This window comes from Pongo abelii, chromosome 8 (genome assembly GCF_028885655.2).
Source record: "Pongo abelii isolate AG06213 chromosome 8, NHGRI_mPonAbe1-v2.0_pri, whole genome shotgun sequence".
NCBI lineage: Eukaryota > Metazoa > Chordata > Mammalia > Primates > Hominidae > Pongo > Pongo abelii.
This window is the reverse complement of record NC_071993.2, coordinates 129,625,944-129,645,285: the sequence shown is the minus strand read 5'-3', so window position 1 is coordinate 129,645,285 and position 19,342 is coordinate 129,625,944. Positions and strand designations below refer to the sequence as shown.

The following is a 19,342-nucleotide window of genomic DNA, read 5'->3' as shown; positions in this document are numbered from 1 at the left end:
TATAGGCTTAAAGATAGGGCAAGGGCAAGGATGCTGTCCTAGCAATTTGGCTACGTTAGCAGGTAGGCATCTGACTCTCAAGGCCCTGTAGCCAGAGATCCAGAACCCTAGGCTAGCCAGTGATGAGCACAGCTGGGTGAGGAACACAGGAGTGAGCAACAAGCAAAGATAACAGAATCTCTAGAGACAGAACAAAAGGCTCCACTGAGAACTCCTTGGAGATGCATCTTCAAGTTGATTCCTCCTCAGTCTCAGACATGATCGATGCAAGATATACCTGTTCAGACCTGAGGCCTTATGTGGAAGGGCCCCTCGTGGGAGCTAAGCACCCTACTTTCTATGCCCTCTGCACCTCATCTGAATCAGAGATGAACCTAGGGGTGCAGGGGAGTAATGAGCCTACAGGGATCCCCCATAGTAGATGTTACCTTCTGCTACAGTTGGCTCCAGGGTGGACTCCGAGGGAATCAGAGAACCTGCAGGGTGGAGAAAAGAAGAGCTCACTGATTGTAGCCCTCGCTTAGGGAGGGTTGGTCCAGGGCTTGCTCATCTCTGAAGCAAGGGCTGGAAGCACAGGTCCTAAGGGCACCATCCTTGCCACATTGCTAAAAGCCAACCATGTGCTAATCGCTTTGTCATTGTACTGGCCCCAGACTGGGCTAGGATGCCACATGAGCATCCTTTACTCTTATTACCCTACCCCCATCTCCTCTGCTGCCACAGCCTGTATTCAAAAAGTCACCCAGTCCATTCACAACCCCACGCTAGTCACAAGATTGAATGTCAAAAGACATCTGGCAGTTTCTATGGCTCAAACACACCCTCAAATGACAAATATTCACCATCACTGAAATATTCCTGAGAAGGTGGTTCAACTAGAAAAAAGGTGGTTTCAAAAGAAAATCAACCTTTCCAGAATGCAAAACTAAGCCACTCACAAAGTGGCTGCATGGAGGACGATGCCCCCCTGGGGAGCCCAGTCCTACTTGGTGGTTGGATTACCAAGGACACATCCCAGGCATGGTAGCATGGGTTCAGTCCAGCCCACACTCCAAATGCCAGAGTTGTTCTTGAAGTAGACAGTTTAACCAGAAAATCCTCTTTGGGGAACACGCCATGGGTCAGTGTCTTTGTAGGTCTCTTTGTGAATTAAAAAATCTCTTGGTGTCTGCACACATCCTGGCACTATGTGAACAAAGGAAATCAGCACTGGGACTTCCTGGGTTGGGTCCAGGAGAAGTTCTCTTTTCCATTGAGCATGTTAAGTATCTTTTATTTGTCACTTAATTTCCAGTAAAGAGAATGCCTGGGTTCTCTCCTCAATTTGATGTTGATATACATTTATGTCTTAAGTCCCAAGAGTTCTCCCACCCTCCTCAAATTTTGAAAAGGGAGAAACTGCCACTTAGGAAGATATATATTTGGTATCCCAGGCCAGGTCGTGATGCTACTGAAGTGATTGCATCAGCAGGCTCTGAGGGGCTGAGACTGAAGCCTACATCCACCACATCCAGCTTCAGAAGGACATGCAGATGATCCCTTGGCCTTCATTGTCTATGAAAAGGGGCGGTACTACTTACAATCCAACATCAATTAAGACATCACTTACAGCAAAGCAAGTAAACTACAGAGCACACATACGTGTACAAACGTGCTCATGTGTGGTGATATGGACTCAGAGTTGCACAGCACAAGGTGATATCCACACTACCTGAGCACCTGACGCCAGCACACTACTTTCTATGCCCTCTGCACCTCATCTGGATCAGAGATGAATCTAGGAGTACAAAGAGGTACTGAGCCCATAGGGATCTCCCATAGTAGACATTACCTTCTGCTACAGTTGACTCCAGGGTTGACTCCAAGGAAATCGGAGAACCTGCAGGGTGGAGAAAGGAAGAGCTCATTGATGGTAGCCCTTGTTTGGGGAGGGTTGGTCCATGGCTTCCTCAGGTCTGAAGCAAGGGCTGGAAACACAGGTTCTAAGGGCAACCTCCATTGCCAAGAGCCAACCATGTGCCAATCACTCTGTCACAGTACTAGCCCCAGGCTGGGCTAAGATGCCGCACAAGCATCGTTTGTTCTCCTTACCCTCCCCCAACCTCTTCTGCTGCCACAGCCTCTATTCAACAAGTCACACAGTCTATTCACAGCCCCATCCTAGTCACAAGAATGGATGTCAAATGACATCTGGCTGTTTCTATAGCTCAAACACACCCTCAAGTGACAAATATTCACCATCACTGAAATATTCCCGAGAAGGTGGTGCAACAAGAAAGAAAGGTGGTTTCCAAAGAAAACCAACCATTCCAGAATACAAAACTAAACCACTCAAAAAAGTGGCTGCATGCAGGACAATGCCCCTTTGGGGAGCCCAGTTCCACTTGGTGGTTGGATTATCAAGGGCACACCCCAGGCATGGTAGCCTGGGTTCAGTCCAGCCCGCACAAGGAATGCCAGAGTTGCTCCAGAAGTAGACAGTTCCACCAGAAACTCATCTTTGGGGAGCACACCATGGGACAGTGTCCTTGCAGGTTTCTTCGTGAATTAAAAAAAACCTCTTGGTGTCCGCACACATCCTGGCACTATGTGAACAAAGGAAATCAGCACTGGGATTTGCTGGGCTGGGTCCAGGAGAAGTTCTCTTTTCCATTGAGGATGTTAAGTATCTTTTATTTGTCATTTAATTCCCAGTAAAGAGAATGCCTTGGTTTGCTACACAATTTGATGTTGGTATACCTTTATGTCTTAAGAACCAGCAGTTCCCCCATCCTCCAAAGCCTTTAAAAAAGGAGAAACTGCCACTTAGGAAGATATATATTTGGCATCCCAGGACAGGGGTTGTCGTGATGCTGCTCATCAGAACCAGTCCACAAGGTGATTCCATCAGCAGATTCTGAGGGGCTGAGACTGAAGCCTGCCTCCACCACATCCAGCTTCAGAAGGACAGGAAGATAACCGCTTGACCTTCATTGTATATGAAAAGGGGCAGTACTACCTACCCTCCAAACATCAATTAAGACATCACTTACAGCAAACCAAGTAAAATGCAGAGCACACACAGGAGTACAAACACGTGCTCATGTGTGGTGATATTGACTCTGAGTTGCACATACACAGAGCAAGGTGATATCCACATTACCTGAGCACACGACACCAGCACCCTACCTTCTATGCCCTCTGCACCTTGTCTGAATCAGAGATGAACCTAGGGGTGCAGTGGGGTAATGAGCCCACAGGGATCCCCCATAGTAGACGTTACCTTCTGCTACAGTTGACTCCAGGGTCAACTCCGAGGGAAACGGAGAACCTGCAGGGTGGAGAAAGGAAGAGCTCATTGATGGTAGCCCTTGCTTAAGAGGGTTGGTCCATCGTTTCCTCAGGTCTGAAGCAAGGGCTGGAAACACAGGTCCTAAGGGGAACCTCCATTGCCAAGAGCCAACCATGTGCCAATCACTCTGTCACAGTACTAGCCCCAGGCTGGGCTAAGATGCCGCACAAGCATCGTTTGTTCTCCTTACCCTCCCCCAAGCTCTTCTGCTGCCACAGCCTCTATTCAACAAGTCACACAGTCCATTCACAGCCCCATCCTAGTCACAAGAATGGACGTCAAATGACATCTGGCTGTTTCTATAGCTCAAACGCACCCTCAAGTGATAAATATTCACCATCACTGAAATATTCCTGAAAAGGTGGTGCAACAAGAAAGAAAGGTGGTTTCCAAAGAAAACCAACCATTTCAGAATACAAAACTAAACCACTCTAAAAAGTGGCTGCATGGAGGACAATGTCCCCTTGGGGAGCCCAGTTCCACTTGGTGGTTGGATTATCAAGGGCACACCCCAGGCATGGTACCCAGGCATGGTAGCCTGGGCTCAGTCCAGCCCGCACAAGGAATGCCAGAGTTGCTCCAGAAGGAGACAGTTTCACCAGAAACTCCTCTTTGGGGAGCACACCATGGGACAATGTCCTTGCAGGTTTCTTCGTGAATTAAAAAAACCTCTTGGTGTCCGCACACATCCTGGCACTATGTGAACAAAGGAAATCAGCACTGGGATTTGCTGGGCTGGGTCCAGGAGAAGATCTCTTTTCCATTGAGGATGTTAAGTATCTTTTATTTGTCATTTAATTCCCAGTGAAGAGAATGCCTTGGTTCGCTCCTCAATTTGATGTTGGTATACCTTTATGTCTTAAGGACCAGCAGTTCCCCCATCCTCCAAAGCCTTTAAGAAAGGAGAAACTGCCACTTAGGAAGATATGTATTTGGCAACCCGGGCCAGGAGTGGTTGTGATGCTGCTCATCAGAACTAGTCCATGAGGTGATTCCATCAGCAGGCTCTGAGGGACTGAGACTGAAGCCTACCTCCACCATGTCCAGCTTCAGAAGGACACGAAGATGAACGCTTGACCTTCATTGTATATGAAAAGGGGCAGTACTACCTACCCTCCAAACATCAATTAAGACATCACTTACAGCAAACCAAGTAAAATGCAGAGCACACACAGGAGTACAAACACGTGCTCATGTGTGGTGATATTGACTCTGAGTTGCACATACACAGAGCAAGGTGATATCCACATTACCTGAGCACACGACACCAGCACCCTACCTTCTATGCCCTCTGCACCTTGTCTGAATCAGAGATGAACCTAGGGGTGCAGTGGGGTAATGAGCCCACAGGGATCCCCCATAGTAGACGTTACCTTCTGCTACAGTTGACTCCAGGGTCAACTCCGAGGGAAACGGAGAACCTGCAGGGTGGAGAAAGGAAGAGCTCATTGATGGTAGCCCTTGTTTGGGGAGGGTTGGTCCATGGCTTCATCAGCTCTGAAGCAAGGGCTGGAAACACAGATCCTAAGGGCAACCTCCATTGTTAAAAGCCAACCATGTGCCAATCGCTGTGTCACTGTACTGGCCCCAGGCTGGGCTAAGATGCCACATGAGCATCCTTTGCTCTACTTACCCTCCCCCAACTTCTTCTGCTGCCACAGCCTCTATTCAACAAGTCACACAGTCCATTCACAGCCCCATCCTAGTCACAAGATTGGACATCAAATGACATCTGGCAGTTTCTATGGCTTAAACACACCCTCAAATGACAAATATTCACCATCACTGAAATATTCCTGAGAACGTGGTTCAACTAGAAAAAAGTTGGTTTCGAAAGATAACCATCCTTTCCAGAATGCAAAACTAAGCCACTCACAATGTGGCTGCATGGAGGACGATGCCCCCTTGGGGGGCCCAGTCCCACTTGGTGGTTGGATTATCAAGGGCATATCCCAGGCATGGTAGCATGGGCTTAGTCCAGCCCACACACTAAATGCCAGAGTTGCTCTTGAAGTAGATAGTTTAACCAGAAACTCATCTTTGGGGAACACGCCATGGGTCAGTGTCCTTGTAGGTCTCTTTGTGGATTAAAAAACCCCTTGGTGTCTGCACACATCCTGGCACTATGTGAACAAAGGAAATCAGCACTGGGATTTGCTGGGTTGGGTCTAGGAGAAGTTCTCTTTTCTATTGAGGATATTAAGTGTCTTTTATTTGTTATTTAATTCCCAATAAAGAGAATGCCTTGGGTTACTCCTCAATTTGATGTTTGTATACAATTACGTCTTAAGGACCAGCAGTTCCCCCATCCTCCTCAGCCTTTAAAAGAGGAGAAACTGCCCCCTAGGAAGATATTTATTTGGCAACCCGGGCCAGGAGTGGTCGTGATGCCGCTCATCAGAACTAGTCCATGAGGTGATTGCATCAGCAGGCTCTGAGGGACTGAGACTGAAGCCTACCTCCACCACATCCAGCTTCAGAAGGACAGGCAGATGATCCCTTCACCTTCATAGTCTATGAAAAGGGGCAGTACAACCTGCCCTCCAACATCAACTAAGACATAACTTATATCAAAACAAATAAACTGCAGAGCACACACATATGAACACACACATGCTCATGTGTGGTGATATTGACTCAGAGTTACACATACACAGTGTAATGTGATATCCACACTACCTGAGCACACGACGCAAGCACCCTACCTTCTATGCCCTCTGCACCTCGTCTGAATCAGAGATGAACCTAGGGGTACAGTGGGGTAATGAGCCCACAGGGATCCCCATAGTAGATGTTACCTTCTAATACAGTTGACTCCAGTGGTGCCTCCGAGGGAAACGGAGAAACTACAGGGTGGAAAAGGAAGAGCTCATTGATGGTAGCCCTCACTTGGGGAGTGTTGGTCCATGGCTTCCTCAGCTCTGAAGCAAGAGCTGGAAGCACAGGGCCTAACTGCACCCTCCATTGCTAAAAGCCAACTATGTGCCAATTGCTCTGTCACTGTAATGGCCCCAGGCTGGGCTAGGATGCCACATGAGTGCCCTTTGCTCTTATTACACTTCCCCCACCTCCTCTACTGCCACAGCCTCTCTTCAAAAAGCCATCCAGTCTATTTACAGCCCCATGCTAGTGACAAGATTGAATGTCAAATAACATCGGGCTGTTTCTATATCTCAAACACACTCTCAAATGACAAATATTCACCATCACTGAAATATTCCTAAGAAAGTGGTTCAACCAGAAAAAAAGGGTGGTTTTGAAAGAAAACCAACCTTTGCAGAATGCGAAACTAAACCACTCACAAAGTGGTTGCATGGAGGACGATGCCCCCTTGGGGAGCCCAGTCCCACTTGGTAGTTGGATTATCAAGGACACATCCCAGGCATGGTGGCATGGGCTCAGTCGAGCACACACTCCAAATGCCAGAGTTGCTCTAGAAGTGGACAGTATAACCAGTAACTCCTCTTTGGGGATCACGCCATGGGACAGTGTCCTTGCAGATTTCTTCGTGAATTAAAAAACCTCTTGGTGTCCGTACACATCCTGGCTCTATGTGAACAAAGGAAATCAGTACTGGAATTTGCCAGGTTGGGTTCAGGAGTTCTCCTTTCCATTGAGGATGTTAAGCAACTTTTATCTGTCATTTAATTCCCAATAAAGAGAATGCTGTGGTTCACTCCTCAATTTGATGTTAGGATATATTTATGTCTTAAGGACTAGCAGTTCCCCCATCCTCCTCACCCTATGAAAAAAGGAAAACCTGCCACTTAGGAAGATATATATTTGGTATCGCAGGACAGGGATGGTCGTGATGCTACTGATCAGAACCAGTCCGTGAGGTGAAGGCATCAGCAGGCTCTGAGGGGCTGAGACTGAAGCCTGCCTCCACCACATCCAGCTTCAGGACAGGCAGATGATCCCTTCACCTTCTTTGTCTATGAAAAGGGGCGGTACCACCTGCCCTCCAACATCAATTAAGACATCACTTACAGCAAAGCAAGTAAACAATAGAGCACACACACGTGTACAAACATGTGCTCATGTGTGGTGATATTGACTCAGAGTTGCACATACACAGTGCAATGTGATATCCACACTACCTGAGCACACGACACCAGCACCCTACATTCTGTACCCTCTGCACCTCTTCTGGATCAGAGATGAACCTAGGGGAGCAGTGGGGAAATGAGCCCACAGGGATCCCCCATAGTAGACATTACCTTCTACTATTGCTGTCTCCAGGGGCGCCTCTGAGGGAATCAGAGAACCTGCAGAGTGGAGAAAGGAAGAACTCATTGATGGTAGCCCTCACTTGGGGAGGGTTGGTCCATGGCTTCCTCAGCTCTCAAGCAAGGGCTGGAAGCACAGGGCCTAAGTGCAGCCTCCACTGCTAAAAGCCAACCATGTGCCAATCCCTCTGTCACTATAATGGCCCCAGGCTGGGCTAGGATGCCCCATGAGCATCCTTTGCTCTTGTTACCCTTCCCCCACCTCCTCTGCTGCCACAGCCTCTATTCAAAAAGTCACACAGTCCATTCACAGCCCCATCCTAGTCACAAGATTGGATGACAAATAACACCTGGCTGTTTCTATGGCTCAAACACACCCTCAAATGACAAATATTCACTATCACTCAAATATTCCTGAGAACATGGTTCAACTAGAATAAAAGGTGGTTTCCAAAGAAAACCAACCTTTCCAGAATGCAAAACTAAACCACTCACAAAGTGGCTGCATATAGGACCTTGCCCCCTTGGGGAGCCCAGTCCTACTTAGTGGTTGGATTATCAAGGGCACATCCCATGCATGGTGGCATGGGCTCAGTCCATTCCACACAGCAAATGCCACAGTTCCTCTAGAAGTGGACAGTTTAATCCAAAACTCCTCTTTGGGGAGCACGCCATTGTCCAGTGTCCTTGGAGTTTTCTTTGTGGATCAAAGGACCCCTTGGTGTCTGCACACATCCTGGCACTATGTGAACAAAGGAAATCAGCACTGGGAATTGCTGGGTTGAGTCCAGGAGAAGTTCTGTTTTCCATTGAGGATGTTAAGTATCTTTTATTTGTCATTTAATTCCCAGTAAAGAGAATGCTTTGGGTTACTCCTCAATTTGATGTTGGTATACATTTATGTCTTAAGGACCAGCAGTTCCCCCATCCTCCTCAGCCTTTAAATGAGGAGAAACTGCCACTTAGGAAGATATTGATTTGGTATCTCAGGCCAGGGATGGTGGTGATGCTGCCCATCAGAACCAGTCCATGAGGTGATTGCATCAGCAGGCTCTGGGGGGATGAGACTAAAGCCTGCCTCCACCATGTCCAACTTTAGAAGGACAGGACGATGATCCCTTGACCTTCATTGTCTATGAAAACGGCCAGTACCACCTGCCCTCCAATATCAATTAAGACATGACTTACTGCAAAGCAGGTAAGCTCTAGAGCACACACATATGTACACACACGTGCTCATGTGTGGTAATATTGACTCAGAGTTGCAGATACACAGAGCAAGGTGATATCCACACTACCTGAGCACACGACGCCAGCATCTTCCCTGTGGCCACATTCGTGGTTGTACCATCCGCTGTGGGGACAGCTTGAAAGGTAGGGCTCCCTTCCCAAGCAATGCAAGTCACCCAAGAGAATGTTTCCCAAGCCCTGACCAAAGTGGGCCCCGCCCAGGGCTGACATGGAGTAGCCACAGCCGAGCTGCCTGCAGACAACATCTGCATCCTGGGCGTCCCAGCTGTCATCACACACAGTGCCCCATTAGCCTTGGTACAGGACCTCCACCCAGCCCTGACACAGGTCACCTCCATTCACCAGCCTCAGAGGCAGACCTGCAGTGACACAGTGAGAAGCCTTTATCTTGGTGCTCTCGGCCCCCTTGACTTGCCTCCCTACCCTCCTCACTCCCCCTTCTTCCTCTCACCACCCTGCCTATTTACAATCTTTCTCCCAGCAGGATCTTAAGTATCCCTGTTCTTCCACATTCCCTCTTTGCCCTCTTCGCATTCTGTATTTTCCCCCTGGAGAACCTCATGTACTCTGAGAACTTTCCAGAAGACCCCCAAATCCACCTCTCTGGTCCTGACTCAGCCCTGACAGCCCAGCCCTGAGCTCTAGACCAGCATTTTCAGTGGCCTCCTAGTCATCCCACCCCCTACATCATCCCAAACTCAACATAGCCTCTTCCCTCCATTTGAATTAAGGATGTCATCATGCTCCATATCAACCATGCTGGGAATGAGGGCATCATATTCGACTCCTCCTTCTCCTCACATCCTACATCTAACATCACCAAGGTCATTCTTTCCATGTCATTCCCACTGCCATTTCACTGGGATAAGCCTTCATCCCCTTGAACCTGGCCTCCTCCCAGCTGAATCCTCAATGTCTGCTCTTCCTTTCTCTGGTCCATCCACATTCATTGATTCGATCAGCATTGATGGAGTGCTTACTCTGCGCCCATTTCTATGCTAAGAGGATTCATTGGTCTCCAGGTGGTTTTCAAGTTTTATCTTTACAAAGTACAAATATATTCAATTCAATTCCTTGCTCAAAATGCTTCAGTACACTCTCCAGTCCCATCAGGATCAAGTCCAAGAGCAAGCCTCGACCTACTTTTCCAGCCTCCTCTCCTGGGAGGGGCTGAGAGAGCCTGCTTCCCACCATGGAGCTGGCCGTGCTGGGAAGTCAATAAGCACCACGTTCCTGCCTGACATGATGCCACTAGACCACCCACTGGGGTAAGCTGTATTGATGGTGTGAGGAAAATAGGCACAGGTCCTGAGGGATGCAGCCCACCATCCTGACAGTAGGAGCCAGATCCTGGGTGTGGCTTTTCAATGGTGAGTTTGATATTATGAGAAACTTGTGGTCACAGAGTGAGAGGCTGGAATGGGATGCAAAGGGAGGGGGCAGGTTGCTTTTCCTCCCAGAAGGAGGAAAGGCCAGCTGGACCATCTTCAGGGCATCCCCAAAGTACATTCTGGACTTCCCATGCTCTGTCCCTCCCCAGTCTCAGGGACATAATCCATGGAGAAACCTGTTCAGACCCGAGGCCTTATTCGAAAGGGCCCCTCTTATGAGCGAAACACCCTACCTTCTATGCCATCTGCACCTCTTCTGGATCAGAGATGAACCTAGAGGTGCAGCGGGGCAATGCGCCCCCTCCTGGTCACCCTGTGAATGGTCCCTCCAGGAGAGTGCTCAGTCTCCCTGCCTCAGCCTCTCCCTTGCTGGGTGTTGGTCAGAAAGCTGCCTTTCCCAGGCCATTTCTGGATCTCTCAAGTCATGTCCTAGAAGGGGAGGGACTGACTTCAACAGGGCCAAGGGCCCAGGAGCAGAGTCATCCTAAGTGAACACATAGAAGACCCTGAAAAATCAAACTTGGGCACAAAGTTCTGCACATTCTCACTGGAGAGGCGGGGACATTTAGCCAAAGTCAAAGACCAGGGCAGGGGTAGGAGAAGGCACCCATCCTAGGCTCAAATCTCTGCCCTGCTACTCACCAGACACATGATCTTAGACATAGAAATATTGACAAATTAGCTAACTGTGCCCTGGTTTTCCCATCTGCAAAATGGGTATAATCATATTACTTACCTCAAAGTGTTCTCAGGAAGATTTCATAATAATAGCACCCATTATGTGCATTAGTTGAGCACTTATTGTGTGCCAGGTGGTATTTTAAGTATTGTTTTAAATATATCAATTCATTTCATACATGAAAATCATTTTATGCAGGGTATATAACAAGTGCTTGATAGATGTTAGTTATCTTCAAGATACCTGTCATTATTAGTGAAAAGAAAAGGTAGGCCAGGCGCAGTGGCTCATGCCTGTAATCCCAGCACTTTGGGAGGCTGAGGTGGGTAGATCACGAGGTCAAAAGATCGAGACCATCCTGGCCAACATGGTGAAACCCCATCTCTACTAAAAATACAAAAATTAGCTGGGCATGGTGGCGCGCGCCTGTAGTCCCAGCTACTCTGGAGGCTGAGGCAGAAGAATTGCTTGAACCCGGGAGGTGGAGGTTGCAGTGAGCCGAGATTGCACCACTGCACTCCAGTCTGGCGACAGAGCAAGACTCCGTCTCAAAAAAAAAAAAGAAAAAGAAAAAAAAAAAAAAAAAGGTACTGACCTTTATTTTCAACTATCTCTCCTCACACCAAACTGAAGCTAACCTCATCTAATAAATGACTGAGAGTCAGAGAGCAAGAGGAAAGAGAATGACAGCTGGGATTGGCCAAGTGTGCACTTGAGACATGCCCCAGATCTTGGCACCCACATCTCCTGTCTCCCCGGCATTCCTGCGTTCGACAAGGCAGGCGTTTGCTCTGTGACCTCACCTGTGCTCAGCCTCAACTAGCCTAGCCAACAGCAGCAGAAGAGAACTGGCCAACCCCACCAGGGAAGAGGAGTGAAGAAAAGGTCTTACCATAGTCTGTAGTCCTTGGGATCCACCCACCTGGAAAGAATGCAAATTCGTCTTAGAAACACTGTTTAGAAATGATTTCCTACAAGTCATAGAAATTGGCTTTCGCTTCACCGTACAATCACACCAGAGGGCGCTGTGGCTCAATCTTGGGTTTGTGTGTCCCCTACGTTCTTGCTAAATGAATTTTGCAATAGCAGATTAAAGCAAGTGGATTGGATATGAGGAGCTCAATCATTTTAGATGTAATGAAGCACATGTCTCTTTACTAGGCCCCTAACGCTACAGTTATGGTGACAGGATGTAATCTATCCTTGGAAAGAAGGGCTGGACAAGAGAAGACAGCTTAAGCTGGTTGTCCAGTCTGAAATTTGAGTATAGCTGGCATTGACAACAGCCACTCAGATGACCCCTAAAGAAGAAAATATGTTAATGACAGATATTCTATTCCTTCTGACTCATAAGCTGAAAACATTTTATTCTATCTTGAAGCAAATGGAAATCTAGAGATCCCTGGATCTTTATATTCAGTGAGGCCAGACAAGGTCCGTCGGACGCAACTGTAGCTTTTGAGTTTCTTTTTGAGCAGTTCTAACTATACTTGTGAGTGTTGATATTTCACAACTTTTATATATTTTAGAGGTCTTTCAAAGATCAGAGAGAATATTTATTCATTTTAAAAAAGGATAAAACGCATCCTATCTTATAATCACCATATGGATCCATCAGATCTTTTTATAAATCCAAGGTTCATTATTGGCTTCTGATTTTATTTTTCCTATATCTTGAAACATTTCACTATTTCATCATCCAAGAAAGTATTGTCTCATTCTTCATCAATTATTAAATAGTAAGAAAATGGTAGAATGGTGAAGTTGCCTAGAAGGAAGACGAACTAGTGAAACAAGTCATAATTCTTCCATGCCTAAAGTATTGTATTATCTTTCAAGAAGATTTTTTTTAAGGCTGGAGACACTTTCTTCATAGTCTGCTTTTACCTTTCATTGAATGCAGTTAAGAATTTGAATCTTTTCATTTTCTACTTGTGATGGCAAAGAGAAGAAAACTGACAAGGGAAGATGTTTTTGCAATAATTAGATGAGCCAGAAGAAGAATATAGAGACAAGTTATAGCACTCCAGATACTAATAATTGTAGAATTGATTGTACAACAGAAATCTCAGACTATGAGTCTTCAGATGATGATATCCTAGATGAATTTCTCAAATTCAAGAATCCAGGAGTCAATGATACAATTCTAAGGACGAAAATAAAATACGGTACTCTTACACACTTCAATAGGGATTTCATCATATGATATTTGCAACAAGAACTTCAACCATCTTATTTTGCTAAAAAAAAAAAACCTGTGATGGTATTCTTTTGTCTTTTATGATGTTTATATACCAAAATCTATGTGATACAAAAAGGTCTGCTATGTTTAAATTCTTATTAACAATTCCAGCATACTTTCTTTCATTATTCCTTTTCTTTTTACTTCCTGGTAAAAGGAGGATTAAGGCATTTGACAAAATTATCAGATTATTATTTTATTTTTAGAGACAGAGTCTTGCTCTATTGCCCAGGCTGGATTCAAATTCCTGGGTTCAAGCGAGCCTCCTGCCTCCAGCCCTAGAGTAGCTGCAACTACAGGCATGTGCCACCACGCCCGGCTCTTCAGATTCTTTGTAAATGTGGGTCCTGATAGCAGTGACAATCATGGCTCAGGGATTTGAATTTCTCTAATGGAACCAACAGGCCAGTGACAGGACTTGCTGTATGTCAGAGAACCTCTCCACCTGCCTCAACAGCCTGAATATGAGCTCCACGATGGGCTCCCCCAGCTGCCCTGCTTCATATTGATGGCTTACGAAGGGGGCCACTGAAACCATGTGGCTATGCATCCCTGAAAATGAAGAAGAAACTCGCAATAGAAACCAGAACATTCTTTCAACAGAGATAGCAAACTAGGGAACTCTGTACCAGAACATCCCCGCCTCTTTTCTGACATGCCATCCCTGCTCCCACACTCAAGAACGAGCTGATAGATGTGCCTGAGAGAGCCTTCCATTCAAAACTCAGCCATTTAAACACATTCTACATGACACCATGCAATTCCCACTGCCAGGCCCCAGGTATCCTGCCTAATCTCACGGCAGTCGAACTCATCCAGCCAGAGCCTTGACAAGGCTCATCCACAGCATGGAACACAACATTGAAGTTGTTCCTGGTTCTGCTATGTCCACACATTTTGAATAGACCCTTCTGCACATATTGAGACCAATTTGTAGTCTTCCAAGAATCAACCACATAGCTGTGGATTACTCTAGCTGCCATTGTGGGAATGGTGGTAAATTGCCTGAAGGGAGAAGAATCACTTCTGGAAAATGATTTATTAATTTTTTTGTTTTGAGACAGAGTCTCACTCTGTCGCCCAGGCTGGAGTGCAGTGGCACAATCTCGGCTCACTGCAACGTACATATATATATATATGCCTCCTGAGTTCAAGTGATTCTCATGCCAACAAACAAACACTGGTACCTTCCTACTAAGTTTACTCCAGGCTTTATCTGGATTTTACCAGTTTTTCATTTTCTGTTGCAGGATCCAATCCAAGAGCTCACATTACTTTTAGGAAGCTGCTTTTGGATAAAATATGAGGAAAATGTCTAGAGTAGTAACACTAAATGGTTCTGAGGCTCTGTCCATGTGCCAGACACTGCATGGGTTGGAACATAACCTCCATTTATAAATGAGTAAACTGAGGCTCGCAGAGGATCCACAGCGGGCAAGTGGCAGAGGAGGGGCATTGCTGGGGCTAGCAATGGATACCACAGCCTTTCCTGCCCAGCACAAACCTGGGCATACTGAGTTTTTCTCAAGAGTTTGTGTGAAGACCAGAGCTGACAGGTGCCTGCCACCTCGGTACTTCCAGCGCAAAGCTCTGTGGCCAGGCTCCAAGCACTGAGTTAGATGCCACGGTTCAGTTCATCACCTCAGCTCCCTGCAAGGAGAAGCAAGGGCCAGTGGGCCAGAGCTGTCATCTGAATGCTAGTGAATTTGATCCAGATTCAAGCCCTAACCCAGCCACTCACCAGTGCTGTCTTTGGACAAGGCAATAACCTTTATGAGCCTCAGTTTCCCCATCTGAAATGTGGAAATAATTGTTCCTAACTTCAGGGATGTTAGCAGATTTAAATAAGATAACACAGGTCCACTTCAGAGAGCATGAATTCCCACCTCTGAACGGCAAACACAGGCATGCATGCACGTAACATCATGGGCAAACTACAAATTTCCTCAATCCAAGAGCACTGCTGCCTGTTGTTTCTTTGCAGATAAAGACAAGGCAATTCACTCCCTGTCTACAGAGGCTCATGTGAATTCCATGTCACGGTTCAGAGACAATCTGGAGGGTGAACTCGGTACTGACAAGAGCTGGGGCTGAGGATGCAGCCTCCCAGTTTCAGATGCTTCTGATGGAGGCAGGATGAGGATGCCCAGTCTCCACTCCCCTGAGGTCCTGGGCCTGGTGGCCCCCAGCCCCTCCACATGCTCATCACAGGGTGTGGGCCTGCTCCCTACAACCCAGGTGTGAGGGCTGGGTTTGGGGGTGCTGCTTTCATGAAAGCAACCTACCAAATGAACCTTAATCTTCAAAGCTTCCCCCACTGAGCCTAGGGGGAAAGTGAGAGTTCTGGAAGTTATCTGAAAATTAGGTGGTTTTTACCCTGTATCCTGAAATTCATAAATCTAGCAAAAGGTGACACAAAAGAAAAAAAAAGGCAGTAGGAAAGATAAAAGAGAAGAAGGAAGAAAGAAATGAATAAAGAGACGGAGAGAAAGAAAAAGGGATGGAAGGAAGGTAGAAAGAAGATAGAAACAAAGGGAGAGAGAGAGAAAGAAATAGGGAGGAAGAGTGATAAGAGCTGCCCAATAGATGATGAGAAAGAGCGAGAGAGAAAAAGAGAGGAGGAGGGAAGGTGACAATAGCTGCCTGAGAGAGGAAGAGAAACAGATAGAGAGAGAGAGGAAAGGTGATAATAGTTGACCAATAGTTGAAGAGAAAGAGAGACAGAGACAGAGAGAAAGGTGATAATAGCTGCCCAATAAAGAGAAAGAGAGATGGAGAGAGAAACAGAGAAGGGGGAGGAGGGAAGGAGGAAAGGTAATAACTGCCTGATAGATGAGAAAGACAGGAAGATACAGTGAGGGGGGCGGGGAGAGAAAGGCAGAGACAGAAACGGAGGGAGGAGGAGGAAGAAAAGGTGATATCTGCCCAAAACATGGGAAAGAGAGAAAGATACAGAGAGAGAGAGAAACACAGACAGACAGACAGAAACAGAGGGAGAGAGGGGGGAGAGAAAAGATGATAATAACTACACAATAGATAAGAGAGAAAGATACAGAGAGAGAGAGAAACAGACAGACAGACAGAAACAGAGGGAGAGAGGGGGGAGAGAAAAGATGATAATAACTACACAATAGATAAGAGAGAAAGATACAGAGAGAGAGAGAAAGGCAGAGAGAGAGAGAATAGGCAAACTGAGAATCACTTGTTCCTCTAGTATCTCTGCAAAACGCCATTGAGATGCAGCAATCAGAGTGCTCTACCGACGGCTCTCTCACGTTTATCATCTGACTCTCTAAGAACATACAGCTATGCTTGAGTGACTGGGCTTCAAGTGTTTGTTTAAAGCTGTGCATGACAGACAAACTTGGAATCTTAATGATCTTGTCTGCACTCAATTACTTGACCTGATTTTGCTCGGCAAATATTAGCCATCAAGTCAGACACACCTGTAGAAAGAAGCCACATAAAGGGCATTTACAGTGGGAGTCCTTTCTGCCTGTTTTCATAGCACACAAATTGTGTGTTTAACCAATTGCTGCAAAGTTTGAGGGCCTCTTAATAATACACATCCACCTTTCCTAAACTTCAGAGATTTTTCTAAGGCAAATCAATCATTCCTTTAGTTGAATGACTTACTGAAAACATTGACATAATGACTGACTTTTTCTAACTACAACCATTTATATTTCTCTGCCAGAAACAAAACAAAAAAGAGCCATTCCTCCTGAACACCTGCAAACAATTACAATTATCAGCAAAGGGCTACCCACTCTTTGATATAAAACTTCCCTTGTAATGGAAAGTAGTAGATATAATTTGCCATGATTGGGTCTGCAGGAGAGACATTAATGAATATAATAATTAAATGTAATACCTGTAGATAGAACTTGTCCCCACAAAAGACACATTTCAAGGATGACTGTGGAGATCCCCATTTTGCTGGGTTCTTCTCAATTGAATAGAAAATCCTGGACATTTATAGGTACCTAGCTAAAAGGAGGTGTGTCCTCTAGGGTGGTATATTTCTACTGCTGCTATAAATCAATATAAAGGAAGTGAGGGCTTTTGCTAACAGTCGATGGCTAATATGTGGAAAAAACTTAGGTGTGTTTGATTGATTGCCATATGAACAATCTGGCTGTTGCCCAACTGCAAACGCACTGACATAAGTGAACCACTTCCAACTTCCTTCTCGGTGAACCTCAAGGACTCCCAAGTGTTTCCTGAATACGGGCTTGATTTTAATCTTGGGGAGTTCAAATTAACCTGTGGGAAGTCTGCCCCAAGGTTTGGGGCAGAACAGGATGTGGGCTGCTGAGCAAATACAGGACACAGTGCCAAGGGGGAAAGCATCTCTTTGGGATGGTTTTTCCTGGCAGGACATGCTCTCATTGGCCCCTGTGCAGTGCTAGTAACCTCGCCTTGGAAGAATGAGGATGACATGAGTGTGGATGTGATCAGAGAGCAGAAGTCATGAGGGATGATTCCACGAAGACCATGGGTCCATAACAGCTTTGGCCACAGTCTTCTGGGTCTCACACTAATTCCACAACAGGAGCTGAGAAACACATGACCTCAAACTGAACCACCTCCAACCATTTCACACGGCTTTGATTTCTTGTTCTTGACATGCACATTGTATGAACCTCAGAGCTTGGCAAACCCACAAAACCTGTCCCCAACCTCCACCTATATTGCACACAATCCCCCTCCTTGGATTTGCTATGTAAATATCACTTCACTCTTTGGGACCCTCAGAAGTCATTACCAGATTCTGATAATCCCCCCACACACTCTACTGAGAAGGTTGCCTGACACTTATTTTTTAACCAAGACACTTGATGGCCAGTAACTCTTGGTTAAAAGCAGACAGCTTTCCAGGACTTGCCTCTGTTCCTAGCCTGGGTGAGCTGTGCCCTGCTTCTCAGCTGAGAGGCTGAAGCCATGAAATGACACTTGGCTTCTTTGCCATGCACTGTTCATCAGTAGTCTGTGCTGCATTCTAGAAGGGTACCATGAACCCATGTCCTGTGTTAGCCACCAGTCAGAATTTAGGGCTGGAAGTCTGCATTTGGCTTCATCCAGATGAAAGTTGCATTCAATCTTGGATGCCCTTTTTAATCCTACAACTTTCCTGTTGTTTCCAGGTGCCTCTTCACCCCTTGAGTAGAACAGGAACACAGAATAGGCTCACTGTGTTTCATCCTCCTACTGCCAGATCAGCGACTGATAAGCATTGGGTGACAAGAGAACAGGGTTACTCAACTACCAGGTAATGCCCAAGACCAGGCACATGCTGGATTCCTCTTAGAAGGGGATTGTGATCCCTTGGTTCCTGGAGTGTTGGACTGAGAATAATAATGCAGCTGGGTCTGGGATCATCAGAGTGTCACGACAGATTAGAATTGTCTGCCGGGATCACAGCAGGGAAAGATGATGGTAAGAATACTAAATACCTGTGAACAGGAAGGGGTAATAAGTGTCCTTCCAAGACAAAAGCAGACTGTCTGGTCTTAGAGACAGACCTGCCTGGTGACAATTTCAACAGGGGGTAGCAAGTATTAGTACAAGCTGCTATGAGAAGGTAAAGAAAAGCATCTAAATTAGATGAGGGAGGCCATCTCTCAGAGAGGGTGGCACCAAACGGTCTTGAAATACCAGCAGAGGTCAGCCCAGCAAATGAGAGCGAGAAGATGGGATGAGGAACAGGAGCGATTCTCCCAGCTGTGCAGGAATGGGGGCAGGTAGCCTTCCCCTCCCGGAAAGCATGATGTCCCAGGTATCTCTCAGCTTGCCAGAGACACCCTTCTTGAGAATGTGTGGGATTTTCTGAACTGCATAACCTCCCTGTTTTTGTTGTTTTGACTGCATCCTTTGCCCACGGTGGTTAGCAGAAAAGATTCTGAGACAATAAGGGTTTGTGAGCTTTTTGTTCAGGAGACACCAGGAAGAAGGAAGTAGTGAAGCCTAGCTGTCATTTCAAAGCCAGCCCAGGTAGGCAACCCAGATGGGAAATGGGTGACGTCAGTGGAACAGGAAGGATGTGGCGGTCCTGGGCATGCAGGCAGAAGACAATGGGGTTGAGGGCCACCTGTGAACACTGTGTGGGACCTTGGGCTTCACCGTCAGGTGCCTCATCTTGTCCCAAGGCCATTTTGTGGCCCATAAGACACCATTTAGGGAGGTCTTTCCTTGGACAAAGAGAAGGGTTCAGGGGGA

The 19,342-nt window shown here is 46.5% G+C and overlaps 1 protein-coding gene across 1 annotated transcript in view; it reads right to left on the bottom strand.

The window, feature by feature from the left end:
• Positions 1-17,058, bottom strand: part of DMBT1 (deleted in malignant brain tumors 1) — an 82,128-nt gene extending 65,070 nt beyond the window's left edge. The window contains exons 1-6 of the mRNA XM_063727239.1: positions 16,998-17,058; positions 11,774-11,803; positions 7,552-7,599; positions 4,705-4,752; positions 1,832-1,879; positions 429-476 (exon numbers count right to left, since the gene is read on the bottom strand). Of these exons, the coding sequence (XP_063583309.1) occupies positions 429-476; positions 1,832-1,879; positions 4,705-4,752; positions 7,552-7,599; positions 11,774-11,803; positions 16,998-17,058 (283 nt within the window). The remainder of the gene's footprint in view (positions 1-428; positions 477-1,831; positions 1,880-4,704; positions 4,753-7,551; positions 7,600-11,773; positions 11,804-16,997) is intronic.
• Between the last annotated feature and the right edge of the window lie 2,284 nt (positions 17,059-19,342).